Source organism: Selaginella moellendorffii, unplaced genomic scaffold, assembly GCF_000143415.4.
Source record: "Selaginella moellendorffii unplaced genomic scaffold, v1.0 SELMOscaffold_104, whole genome shotgun sequence".
Classification (NCBI taxonomy): Eukaryota; Viridiplantae; Streptophyta; class Lycopodiopsida; order Selaginellales; family Selaginellaceae; genus Selaginella; species Selaginella moellendorffii.
The window spans coordinates 299,269-311,503 of record NW_003314365.1 but is presented as its reverse complement, the minus strand read 5'-3'; the positions used below and the strand labels follow the sequence as shown (position 1 = coordinate 311,503).

General features: G+C 52.9%; 5 protein-coding genes across 5 annotated transcripts; 2 read left to right on the top strand and 3 right to left on the bottom strand.

Moving 5' to 3' along the window:
* The first annotated feature begins 25 nt into the window (after positions 1-25).
* LOC9647278 (aspartate aminotransferase, cytoplasmic) lies at positions 26-2,114 on the top strand. Its single transcript, XM_002990090.2, has 12 exons — positions 26-239; positions 284-355; positions 431-492; positions 550-633; positions 680-779; positions 841-961; positions 1,016-1,179; positions 1,231-1,368; positions 1,422-1,543; positions 1,594-1,688; positions 1,742-1,862; positions 1,920-2,114. Exons 1-12 carry the CDS (start codon positions 72-74, stop codon positions 2,005-2,007), a joined length of 1,335 nt encoding a protein of 444 aa, XP_002990136.2. The 5' UTR covers positions 26-71; the 3' UTR covers positions 2,008-2,114.
* A 137-nt stretch (positions 2,115-2,251) lies between these two features.
* LOC112342296 (pentatricopeptide repeat-containing protein At4g16835, mitochondrial-like) lies at positions 2,252-3,370 on the bottom strand. Its single transcript, XM_024663875.1, has one exon. It carries the CDS (start codon positions 3,368-3,370, stop codon positions 2,252-2,254), a length of 1,119 nt encoding a protein of 372 aa, XP_024519643.1.
* LOC112342280 lies at positions 3,294-7,819 on the bottom strand. The gene is given in 14 exon segments (XM_024663846.1): positions 3,294-3,503; positions 3,552-3,623; positions 3,677-3,793; positions 3,842-3,922; positions 3,986-4,057; positions 4,113-4,202; positions 4,256-4,327; positions 4,382-4,495; positions 4,554-4,841; positions 4,894-4,995; positions 5,039-5,090; positions 5,153-6,498; positions 6,555-7,427; positions 7,484-7,819. Coding segments are annotated over 14 exon segments (3,594 nt in total). The 5' UTR covers positions 7,712-7,819; the 3' UTR covers positions 3,294-3,416.
* LOC9647308 lies at positions 7,690-9,062 on the bottom strand. Its single transcript, XM_024663844.1, has 4 exons — positions 8,382-9,062; positions 8,242-8,309; positions 8,036-8,194; positions 7,690-7,974 (listed from the first exon to the last, which is right to left on the bottom strand). Exons 1-4 carry the CDS (start codon positions 9,034-9,036, stop codon positions 7,753-7,755), a joined length of 1,104 nt encoding a protein of 367 aa, XP_024519612.1. The 5' UTR covers positions 9,037-9,062; the 3' UTR covers positions 7,690-7,752.
* A 71-nt stretch (positions 9,063-9,133) lies between these two features.
* LOC112342277 (digalactosyldiacylglycerol synthase 2, chloroplastic-like) lies at positions 9,134-12,231 on the top strand. The gene is made up of 7 exons (XM_024663839.1): positions 9,134-10,087; positions 10,151-10,195; positions 10,253-10,352; positions 10,396-10,874; positions 10,921-11,187; positions 11,244-11,593; positions 11,647-12,231. The coding sequence occupies exons 1-7, from the start codon at positions 9,359-9,361 to the stop codon at positions 12,164-12,166; spliced, it is 2,490 nt and encodes an 829-aa protein (XP_024519607.1). The 5' UTR covers positions 9,134-9,358; the 3' UTR covers positions 12,167-12,231.
* Positions 12,232-12,235: the final 4 nt, after the last annotated feature.

Genomic DNA, 12,235 nt, shown 5'->3' with positions numbered 1-12,235 from the left:
CCAATGATCCATAGCATCTCTTCCTTTTCCTATTTTTCGCCCTTCACGTATTTGGTATTTGGGATTTGATCATGGAGAGCTTTGCGCTCAAGCGGATTGCCGCTGTCGCCAGCCATCTCACTCCCACCGCGCCGCCACCGCAGCAGCAGCAAGCGCTCTCCATGGAGGCCACCGCCAGCGCCGCTGCTGCATCGGTGTTTGACCATCTGGAGCAGGCGCCCGAGGATCCCATTCTAGGGGTTAGCAAATCTCCTCCTTCCTTGTAAATAACTTCTGTTCCCAGATAACTGTGGCATACAACAAGGATCCCCATCCCGGGAAAGTAAATCTTGGAGTTGGAGCTTATCGCACTGAGGTGAGCAAAGTCGAGCTGCTATACAAAGAAGCGTCCAATTTCTGAAAAGAAGATGGCTCTCACTCGTGAATGAAGGAAGGCAAGCCCCTCATATTGAATGTGGTCCGACGTGCTGAGGAGCGTCTTCTAGCTGACCGGTATGGCATGTAAAATGTGGACGATGTTTATCTTTCTTTTCCTGTGTGTCTTGCCAGCTCCAAGAACAAGGAATATCTGCCCATTACTGGCCTTGCAGATTTTAATAAGCGAAGTGCGATGCTCATTCTTGGGAGCGACAGGTATGTGGATCTTTGCGTGTGTGCTTATTCAAGTTTGTGGGAACAGCCCCGCTGTTGTGGAAAAGAGGCTGGTAACTGCACAATGTCTTTCTGGAACGGGCTCCTTGCGTGTAGGAGCCGAGTTTCTTGCAAGACATTATGGTGTGGTACGCTACGTTTTTCTTTGTCTTGGTTGATTGTTCACCCTTTCCTTGTTCTGCTTTGCAGAAGCTGGTCTTTCTTCCCACCCCGACATGGGGAAACCATTTTAAGGTTTTTATGAATGCTGGACTCGCTGTTAAAACTTATCGTTACTACGACAACAAAACCCGCGGCCTTGACTATGAAGGTGAGTGATGCTTCTCTGGATTGTTTGTATGAAACGGCATTGTTGGCTTCTCAGGTATGCTCGAAGATATTGGTGCCGCGCCGAGCGGCTCGGTCATTCTCTTGCATGCCTGTGCTCATAACCCCACCGGGGTGGATCCAACACCACAGCAGTGGGAAGGAATCCGGCAGGCAATCCGGAATAGGGGACATTTACCATTTTTTGACAGTGCTTATCAGGTATCGCTATAACTGAAAATACGTACAGATAGAACTGTTTCGTTCATCCAGGGGTTTGCAAGTGGTAGCTTGGATAAGGACGCGCTTGCGGTTCGAACCTTTGTAGCTGATGGCGGAGAGTGCTTCATTGCTCAAAGCTTTGCTAAAAACATGGGACTTTATGGTGAACGCGTTGGAGCTCTCAGCATTGTAAGTTTAAAGGTAGCCTGACTTATGGAGGCTGATATCAAGTTTCTTTTCAGGTCTCGAAATCTAGTGGAGTTGCAACGAGGGTCGAAAGCCAGTTGAAGCTCGTCATCAGACCAATGTACTCAAATCCTCCCATTCATGGGGCTTCAATCGTCGCGCTTGTCCTGGGTGACGGGTGAGCCGACTATATGCACTTGAAGTTCTAAGGACTGACTTGTTGCGCAGTGATCTCTTTTCAGAATGGACTGTGGAGCTGAAAGGCATGGCGGACCGAATCATTAGCATGAGGCATAAGCTCTACGATGCTTTACGAGCTCGAGGTTTGTTCTTGCTACTCGTCTTTGGGTTTTAAAATTCGGCTTTTGCTTCACAGGGACCCCTGGAGATTGGACGCACATTCTCAAACAGATAGGAATGTTTTCCTTCACAGGCCTCAACAAGGAGCAAGTGCAGTTCATGACGAGAGAATACCGCATCTACATGACACTAGACGGGTAAAATGCTATTTTGTTAACTTTAGGCCTAGTTTAACAAACTCTCTTGCTATTCAGACGCATCAGCATGGCCGGCCTGAGCTTGAAAACGGTACCATTGCTCGCGGACGCAATTCATGCTGCCGTTACAGGGGCCAAGGCGTAACGTCTCGCAAAGGCCATAGAATTTTGCCAATAAAAGCCTCTTTTTTCAGATCAAGCCAGAGGACTCGGCAATCAAGTCTGGAATCTTAGCGAGGTCCTCCTCAATTCTATCGTAGTGTCTTTGAGCAATCGTCGTAGGCTATGCTGTAGCGTCGAGAATCGTGTGTGAGGGAGCTTCCTTGGCGAAAGTACCGATACGAAGCATGGGAGCATTCTTGTGCTATCTTTCGAAACAGCTTCCATAATCAAACCACGGTGGCCGCTCTACACATGTTAGAGAGCATTACATATGGTGAACCGACGCCAGGCTCCGCTTGCATGGCAGCCTGGGACGCGACGGCAAGGCCATCCTTGCTGCTGTAATGGCCGCCCCGACACGCCGCTACGAAGCATCTCCAGTCCAAGGCAGTCGGAGCGAATGGCATGGCGGCCATCAAGGCTTGGGCGTCGGTCACGTATCCCGCCCTGCACAAGAGGCTCACCATGCAGCTGTAGTGCTGCCCGCTCGCTACAAGCCCAAAGTCGCAAGTCATGGACGTGAAGCAGTGGCAGCCACCTCTCACAGCTCCTCTGTGGCTCCACGCCCCGAGAACACTCACGAAACAGATGCCATCCGGGTGCTCCACCAGGTTCATTTCGTTGAAGAGCTGCAGTGCCATCTGCGGCTGGCCCGCTTGAGCGTAGGCGCTGATGACTGCCGTCCACGACACCACGTCCCGCTCGGGCATGCATCCAAACAAATTGCCACACTTGGACATTTGCCCGCATTGGGCATAGGCTGCAAGCAGGGCGTTCCACGATATGACATCTCTCTCTCGCATGGCGATAAATACTTCCTTCGCTTCCACTATGCTTCCGCTGCTTCCAAACGCCGAAAGCATTGCGTTGCAGCACGCGAGGTTCTTGTCTTGCAGCACGTCAAATACGTGCTTGGATTGCTCCAGATGCCCTGTGCGGGCATACACCCAAATCATAACCAGCGCACACACGTTGTCTCGCTCTGCCATCGAGTCGTAGACGAGCTGCGCTTGGTCAGTCTGGCCGCCTCGCGCGTACATGTTGAGCAGGGCCGTCCATGCCACTAAGTTCCATGCCGGCATCTCGTCGAAGAGTTTCTTGGCCTGGTTCGGGCAGTCGTTGTTGGCATACGAGCACAGCATCAGAACCCAGCTGAAGCAGTCCTTGCAAGGGATGCTGTCAAACACTTGCCTCGAGAGAGCCGGGCTGCCGCACCTGCCATACATCTCCACCACCTTGTTGGCCACAAACACGTCAAAATGCTGCACCTGGGAATGAAACCTTCTTGCATTTGGAAGGGAGCAACAGGAACGCATGAGTTCCAGGCAAGAGCTTCGATCTAGCATGCCTCACTGGAAGAAACGAAAAACTCGCACTTAGGAGCCTAGTTATCTAGATTGTTTCTTCCTGGACACTGGTTGTATACTCCGATATGATGGATTTGAGCGTGCTTCGCTCCAGACTTGTGCGAAGCAGCACCTGCGCATGCAACGTTAAAGAGAGCAGAGAAGACATGCACACACGTACCTCCTGGACTTCGTTGCCAGAGCGAGCAAGTAACTTGTACGCTTCGTCATGCTGCGCCGAAGACAGGTACACCTGGAGCTCACCACCGAGTTATTGTCACGAAGAAATCCCAACAGATTCTGTACCTGAAAAGTCGGAACGACTGATGCACTATGCACGCGTCGCCCTTTCACTATTTCCTGGATCTCCTGTCGCGATTCTAGCCTTTTAAGCAGTGCCTCCAACTCCGGAATGCTGAGGATCTAAGCATGACATACACTGAGAACGACTCAGGCATGAAACAATCTTACTTGTGGATCAGTTGCAGAATTTGAATTCACGTCTTCTTGTCGGGCCAGCATGCTTTCCACGGTCTCTAACAACGGGTCTGGCTGTCGTCAAAACGCAAAAGACGGCCATTTAGCGTTCATTTGTGTGGACTCAGATCTACTTACAGACATCCTCTTCAGAGAAAGATATATACGCTGTCGATCGTAATCGAGTTTGTGTACCGCTGTCTCGATTTCCTACAAGTTGAAAGTTAAGTTTCAGCCAAGACGACATGACATCCGTACAACAAACCTGGCCAACGTTTACGAACTTTGCCGGATCAGGAACAGGCGTCCACGAAAGCTCTGAGAAGTGCATCAGCCCGCTAACACCTTCAACCAGCTGCGTGATACAAGTTAGAGCTTCAGAGAGCATACTGCTTGCTTATTTCTAACCTCTACAAAAACACCAAAGAGGGAGATGTTTCTGACTCTTCCCTTCACGATATCTCCAGTCTTCAGTTTTGCCTGTAAAATGCGCCCGTTCAGTATCACTAGATTAGACTAGAACACAAGGCTAACCATCAAATCAGCTCGTCTCTGAGTAACCTCTGGATCTTCGAGGGCGGCCTTCCTTTCGGAGAAAACAAGCTTTTTCTTCGCTTTATCCACATACGTCACAGTAACCTTTGCTCTCTGTACAGGCAATAAAATATGCGATGTAAAATAAAACATGTCCTAGAGCTATACGTACCTGGCCAACTAAAGATGAAAGGAAGGAGAGCCTTTCCTCCCTGTAAACCCTGTCTAGATCAGAGTCGCAAGCTGGATGTAGCAAATGACTTTCAACTTCGCCGGTTAGGCCTTGGTTGCTCATCTTGGACACGGCAAACGTCGACTCTGACGAGCTAGATGAGTCCAAAATGCTCGTGTGATTGGCATCATGGCCCCTTTCTCTAGCCCAGGCCCTGAAAGTTTTCAGTCCTCGGCTCTCGAGCAAGTCCTTTCCCGGAACAAAACCGTTCAAGTGACCAAATCGCACCTGAGAAATGCCATGGTGACAAAATAATAAGAAGACGAACACAACCACTTACGATCATTCCACCCGCATTGCTCCCAATAAACAACACGTCTTGAATTGCCCTTGTATCCAGAGCAACCTCTGCTAGCGCCCAGTCCTTGTCTATTTCTTCCTGCAAAAAACCACATCAGCGACTAAACAAACATTCTTATGCGTACTTGATCAGGAGTTTCCGCCACAGTTTCTTGCACAAGACGTGGTGCAGGCTTCCTGCATACACCCAGTAAGGCTCGTTTCAAAACAACACAAAATAACCAGGTTGAGGATTGTACTTTGCTTGCACAGCATCCAGGTCTACCTTGGCTGGTTGAGGAGATGAACTTTCTAGATGAGCGGCGGAACCATTTCCACTGTCAACACCACCGGGAATCGCCTTCCCTTCTCCAAAACTGTCCGCCGCCTCGGATTTTTCGGACACTGGCACGGCAGGCTTGGCACTCAAGCTAGGCACAGGTATTTCTTGTCCACTTGTAGGCCGTTCTCCAGCTGAAAACTCATCTGCTGCAGGTGGTGTTAACGGCCGAAGCGCAGGTCTCGAAGTGAGACTTGGAGTTCGTAACTCCTTGTCTTGTCTGGTTGGAGTCGGGTTATCCGAGTGTTCTTTCGTCTCCAGTTTTGAAGACCGGACCTCAGGCCTGGGAGCAAGACCTGAAACGGTTAAGTCTGGTTCTTTCTCGAGTTTTACGAGATCTTCTACTTCTTGGATCGTTGCTGGTGGAGTCATCTCTGGTATCGGCACTCCTGTTAAGTCCGGTCCCATCTGCTGTTGGGCTTCGTGTTCGGCTTTACTAGTAGGAGCCGGCATTTCAGGTCTTGAGGTGAGGCTTGGAACTTGCATCGCAATCGTTTGTGGTGGAGCTTTGGACTCCTGTTCGGGTTCTGCAGGTGGAGTTGGGAGCCGCATTGTAGGTCTCAGCGTGAGCTCAGGCACGTGTAAGTCTGGTTTTTCTTGCACGGCATTTGCCGGTGTATGTTCTTGCTGATGTGATGGTGGAGTTGGCTGCGGGATTGCAGGCCTGGAGCTGAGACTGGGAACAGGCAGCTTTTTTGGAGGTGGAGGCGCCTGCTGTGGTGTTATACCTGCGACTGGAAACATGTCCTTAGCTCCGCCACCCCTCGAGGGTCTTGAATGAAGCTCAGGAGCGGGCTTTTCCGGGGCTTCAGCTTTTCCAGGAGACGTCCTTTGAGCATCCGATGATGGAAGCCTGGGAACCAAAGGCTTACCAACGCGTGGTGTCGTCGAAGAACCACCTCTAGGCTTCGGAGAGAGCTGGATGATATCGGGCCTGGAGAAATCCCGATAGTCGTCCTCCAAATTCTTTCGTAGCTCGTCTGCTTCCCGGGGCCACTCAAACTCAAAACCTCCAGCTTGACGACGAGGTGGAGGAGAAGCAGCTCCATCACCAAACGAAGGCCTTGGCGAGAGCATGACCGGCGGCGGCGCTTCGCTTCTGGACTTGTCCATGGCTTCATCCTTACGTTGAATCGCTGCTTCTCGATCCTCGTCCAAATCCGACTCCTTGACAACCAGGCTGAGGAACGTCTTGACACCTTTCTGCTTGACAATCTTCTCCACCTCGAGATTAGTGGCGGATGGATTGAGCTTCTTGGCCACCACCTATGGAACAGAACGAGAAGACAATCATCGTATAGCTAGCCCTGGAATTCCCTCACCTTTGCAATGCTGAGGTCGCGAGAGTCTCCGAGCATGCGACGCATTTCCAGCTGCATGAGATCCGCCTTGTCGAGCGTCACTTGTCTGGGCTCCCAGACGTCCTCCCACTGCTGCCTCTTGGCAGCGGCAATCCAAATCCCAGCCCTCCGCCCGCGACCCAATGCCTGCTGCTGTGGAGGAGGAGGAATGCATCCCAGGGCCAAGGCCGACGACGGATTCGGCCATAGCCAGGCATGAACCATAGAAATCTTCCTATTTTTCCACCAGTGGAGGAGAGTGACAAGAAGCCCTACCTATGAACCCTACATTTACTTGGCTGGTTTCCCCTTGTTCTTGGTGAGCTTCCTGTTCGCGTTAGCGGAGGTGGAGAAGGGCATCTGCCGCGACTTGGCCCTGCGCCTCCGCCCAATCACGTCACTGCTGCGAGGCCGACGATCGAATTTCTTGGCCGGCTTCTTGTCCGCTCGCCGCGCATTCATCCCATCTTCCTTTTTCATCACGTCCAGCTCGCGCTCGTTCAGCAGCTTGACGAACTTCTCCATGGAGATGTCGGTGTCCATCCACTCGGGGTTGACAGCCGCATCCAGCGTTCCACCATCCTCCTCCTCCGATGGTCCGATTGCTGGCTTGGGCGGCTTGGGTGCGAGAGCGATGAGGCCACCGTTTTCGAATTCTGGAGCTTGAGCGCGGGCGAGAGCAGCGATTCCTGGAGGAGGATTCACAGGCTTGGGTTCCGGTGGCTCCGTGGCGGCAGCAGCTCGTTGCATCCAGGAATCGGAGACGAGGCGCATCAGAGCATCCGCGCCCCTCTTCTTCACCAGCTTGTGGATCTCCAGATTGTTGAGGTGGGGATTGAGTTTCTTGGCCACCACCTGCAGAGCAGGATCATGAGAGAGAGGAGGTGAGAAGAAATGAGAAGAAATGGAACCTTTGCAATGCTCGTCTCCCGCGACTCCCCCAGCAACCGGCTGAATTTGAGCTGCAACAGGTCCGACTTGTCCAGCTCAATCTCACTCTCCGCCCCCTCCCACACCACGCTACTCTCCTCCTTCTTCTTGACACACACCACACTCTGTGGCCTTCGCCATTCCCTGCTGCCGCAAGACACACTCATGCTGGCGCCATGGATTCCCCTTGCCTGGCAAAACAAAGCCATCTTTCTCTCGTTGCCCTACCCTCAGGTAAACTCTTTATCTCTCAATCGGCACTAGCTTGGAGAGAGAGAGGTGATTGGGCCAAACCATCCAGGACGTGACCAATACTATCTGTGTCTCGGACGATTTGTCTACCAGGCAGCACGACGGCAGCCAGGGGCATGTTATCCTGTCCGCCACTCTCGTCGATTATAAGCCTGTGACTCTCCATATGCAGCGATCCGTGATGGCCGCTCACCACCATCACGCCATCCTTGACAAGCTCCTGAACAAAAAAAAAAAGGAGAAATTTTGAGTACCTACGAGAGACTCAATATACTTCTTGCCTCTGGAGCATTCCACACGTTGCTCCGTCCCAGCATGTTCTCGTGCCTCGAAAGCCTCACGTCCTTCTCCCTGAGAACTCTCAGCTGCTCTTCCAGGGGCCGCGCTGCTTCAAGCCCCGCGTGAACTGCAACGAGCTTGCCGCAGCTCTCGCTTCCATCCTGGTGGGGTGAAAGAATGGAATCGATAAAGAGTAAAAACAATATACCTGCTCGTAGATCCACACGAGCTTCCGCAAGAATGCCTTGTGATCCTCAGGAACAGCACCAAGCAGTCCTACGCACACCATCACAAACACAGAATGACTCAGGAAGGAGCAAAAATGGCTGCGGAAAAAGAAAAGACTACCTTCCCGATCGCCATGCTCCACCCCGTAAGAGCTAAACGTGGGCTCCGAATCAAAGATGGAGCCCCTGTACTCCATGTTCTTCTTCACGTTAAACTTGGCCTTGACCCTGCCACCCCATCGCCTCCCTTGCAAGTGCATGTCCTCGAATCCACGCCCGCTCCACCACCCCTCCGCCTCTTGCTTCTCCTCGGCGCCCTTGGTCCCCTCCCACGTCCGGCTAAACGGGAAGCCAGGCACCGCCGGGAGCAGCCCCAGGAAGGCCGACATCCCAAAGTCGTGATTCCCGCACAGGAAGACGTGCTTCTGGGAGGGATATGAGGTGGGCAATGCGACGAGGAAATCCAGCACCCCGGCGGTATCGGGGCCCCTGTCGCAGTAATCCCCGAGGAAAATCACCGTGGCCGATGCGAACAGCGCGCCCAGTCCTGCTTCCAGATTCCGCCACAGCGCGTGCAGCCGGATCAAGTGGCCGTGCACATCGCCAATGCACACCGTCGGGCGCCTCGCCACGGTCGTCGCCGCCATGGCCAGCTTCGCGAAGCTGCCGGGCCCGGGAGTGACAAACCCTAGCTTTGCGTGGCGCGGAGTGCTTAGATTTGGGGAAACCTCCTGGGGCGTTATTACGCGGATTCCCTTCCAAAGCGCGCCATTCATCGCCGTCTCTTTAAGCAAAACGGGAGAGAGAGACACGCACAGAGAGAGAGAGAGAGAGAGAGATGATTCCAGGGACATTCTGTCCACGTCAGCGGACCACGTGGCTACAGCATATGCACAGGGCGGGATGCCCGCATATCCTTTCCTCCTCACAGACGCAGAAGACTTGCTTTTAACCACCGCGGCGGCATTGCGGCAATCTGGAGAAGAAATTCATGGGGTACGCACTACTGCTGGGCTGGGCGAGCTATAGTTAGAACGAGCTTAGGTCTCATCAGCAAGCAAGCAAGCGAGCAAGCGAGCAATTGGATTGCACCCAGGGATGGCGGCGTGGGTGGATTCCGTGGATGGGCGGACGGAGCGAGCTCTGTCCTTCATCTCTCGGAGCTTATCGGACGTGCAAAGGAGCGCGGATCAGGACTTCAAGCTGATGAAGGCGCGGGCCAAATCGTTCCGGGATCTGGCCAGCACCCTAGACAAGGAGTGGGAGAATTTTAGGTTTCCAGTCCCGGGCAGCAGTCGCGATCTCCTGGGGAGATTCAAGGAGAGGCAGCACGCGTCGCCGGCTCCTCTGGCCATTTCTCCGCTCACAGCCATCTCGGCACAGGTGGAGGACGTGGAATTCATACGGAGGTTGCGGCCCACGCTCTCCACTTTCAGGAGAATCCAGTCGGATCCCAACTTCGTCAAGCGTGATGACTCCAAGAGGAGCAGGGACAGGATGGATCTGTCCATGCTCAAGAAGGCTCTTGCTCCCTTGGCCAGCGATGGCGATGGCGACGATCCATCCACTACTTCCTTGGAGCAGCGCTCCCCTTGGGTCAAGGGCGACAATGCGAGCTGGAGGTGGCGGGAGAGGGGCACAGGCACCAGTGCCAAACGGACGAGAAAGATGGTGAAGTTGCCAGCCTCAGAGGACTGGGAGCCTCTCAAACGAATGAAAGAAGGACTCAGGGATTTGGAATCGACTGCGGCCAAGAGCAAGACGCCCTCCGAGTTCCTCGAGAACGTCAAGAAGACGGAACTGTTTGAGAACGTCAAGAGCAGCCTGGTAAGCCACCTCTCTTCTGGTTCTCAGAGCATAAGCTTTGCTTTCGTTTGCTCCTTGTTGCAGAAACTCACTCTTCCAAATTCCGATGGTGCGAGAAAACTTACAGAGGTTCGACTCTTTTCTTTCTAGACTTCTACTTAGTAGTTCTTAACGAAGGCGCGTCAGGAGCCTGGAAATGATGTGGCGCCCTTGGACGTTCCCGAGCTGCTGGAGAATCTGGTGAGGCAATCAGAGCCTTTCCTTGATCAACTCGGCGTGAGAAAAGGTTCGTGTTTCTGTTTTGTGGCATTGACTGTATGATCATGCAGACGTCTCCGTGAGCTTCTGTAAGATGCTGCGGCGGTGCAAACGCGCATCCAGCGGCAACGCGGAGCTTGTAGCAACGTCGACAGAGTCAGAACCCAAGGACGACCTGGACTTGAGGGTCGCTAGTGTTCTGCAGAGCACAGGGTACAGGTACAGAGGTGGAATGTGGAAGGAGGGTACTGAAGCTGCGGATTTGCCAGACGATGGAAGGCGTAAAATTGCAATCGTGACGACGGCAAGCTTGCCATGGATGACAGGAACCGCTGTTAATCCTTTGTTCCGTGCGGCATACTTAGCCAAGGACGGGATGAGAAATGTGACCTTGCTCATTCCTTGGCTTTGTAAGAAGGACCAGGCTCTGGTATATCCCAGCCACATGAGCTTCAACACTCCCGAGGAACAGGAATCGTACGTTCGTACTTGGCTGGAGGAAAGAATTGGATTCAAGGCGGATTTCAAGATTGCATTCTACCCCGGCAGAGTAAGCTTGTATCATAGCGATCGTCTTAATGCTGGTGAATTTGCAGTTCTCGACGCACAAGCGAAGTATACTGGCTTGCGGTGATATCTCGCAGTTCATACCCGATAAAGAAGCAGACGTCGCGGTTTTGGAGGAGCCGGAGCATCTCACGTGGTACTACCACGGGAGAAGATGGAACAAGAAGTTCAAGGACGTGATTGGCGTGGTCCACACCAACTACTTGGAGTACGTTCAACGCGAAAAGAACGGTGCCTTGCAAGCGTTTCTACTCAAGCACATCAATAATTGGGTGGTCGGCATCTACTGTAACAAGGTACGCCGTGCTTTTCTTCACTTTGATTCTGCTTGTAGTGAACCGCGGTGTTACAGGTATTGCGGCTCTCCGCTGCTACACAAGAGCTGCCGAAATCGCAAGTTTGCAACGTCCACGGCGTGAGTCCGAAGTTTTTGGAGATTGGGAAGAAGGTGACCGTGGAAACAGACTCTGGCAAGTCTGCCTTCACCAAGGGCGCTTACTTCCTCGGCAAGATGATATGGGGAAAGGGGTACAGGGAACTTGTTAATTTACTAGCGCAATACAAGCAGGACCTGGCGGACTTGAAGCTGGACGTTTATGGTTCCGGAGAAGATGCAGCCGATGTGAAGTCGACGGCTCAGAACCTTGGCCTGGGCATAAATTTCCATCAAGGCAGAGACCATGCAGACGAGTCTCTACACAGGTACTCTCTTTTGGACTTGGATATGGTTGCTTACTAACGGGTCTCTGTTGCAGCTATAAGGTGTTTATCAATCCAAGCGTGAGCGATGTGGTGTGCACGACGACGGCAGAGGCACTGGCCATGGGAAAGATCGTTGTTTGCGCCGATCATCCGTCCAACGAGTTCTTCCGGGGCTTCCCAAACTGCCTCACTTACAGCAGCCCCACGGAATTCGTGGAGAAGGTGAAGGTGGCCATGGCGTCGGAGCCGGTGCCGCTGTCGGCCGAGGAGTGCCATCGCTTGTCGTGGGAGGCTGCAACCGAGAGGTTCCTGGAGATGACAAAGCTGGACAGAGGAAGCGCGAGTGAGCAGCAGGCAAAGGCTGGAGCAGCGGTGAAGCGGCCAATGACACTGTCCATGTCGCTTCCAAACTTGCGGGATGTTGTCGATGGCACTCTGGCACTGGCTCACTTCGTAGCTTCGGGATTTGAGCCGGCAAGGCTGGTGTCTGGAGCGATCCCTGGAACGATGCATTGCAGCGTGGAGCAGAGCAAGGATCTGGGCTTGCCACCTCCATTGTTTCATGGTTTTTAAGTTCGCCATGAAAAGGAGGGCAGCCATGTCACCAAAGAGAATATAAAGTTTGCCGGAACCTTTAATATC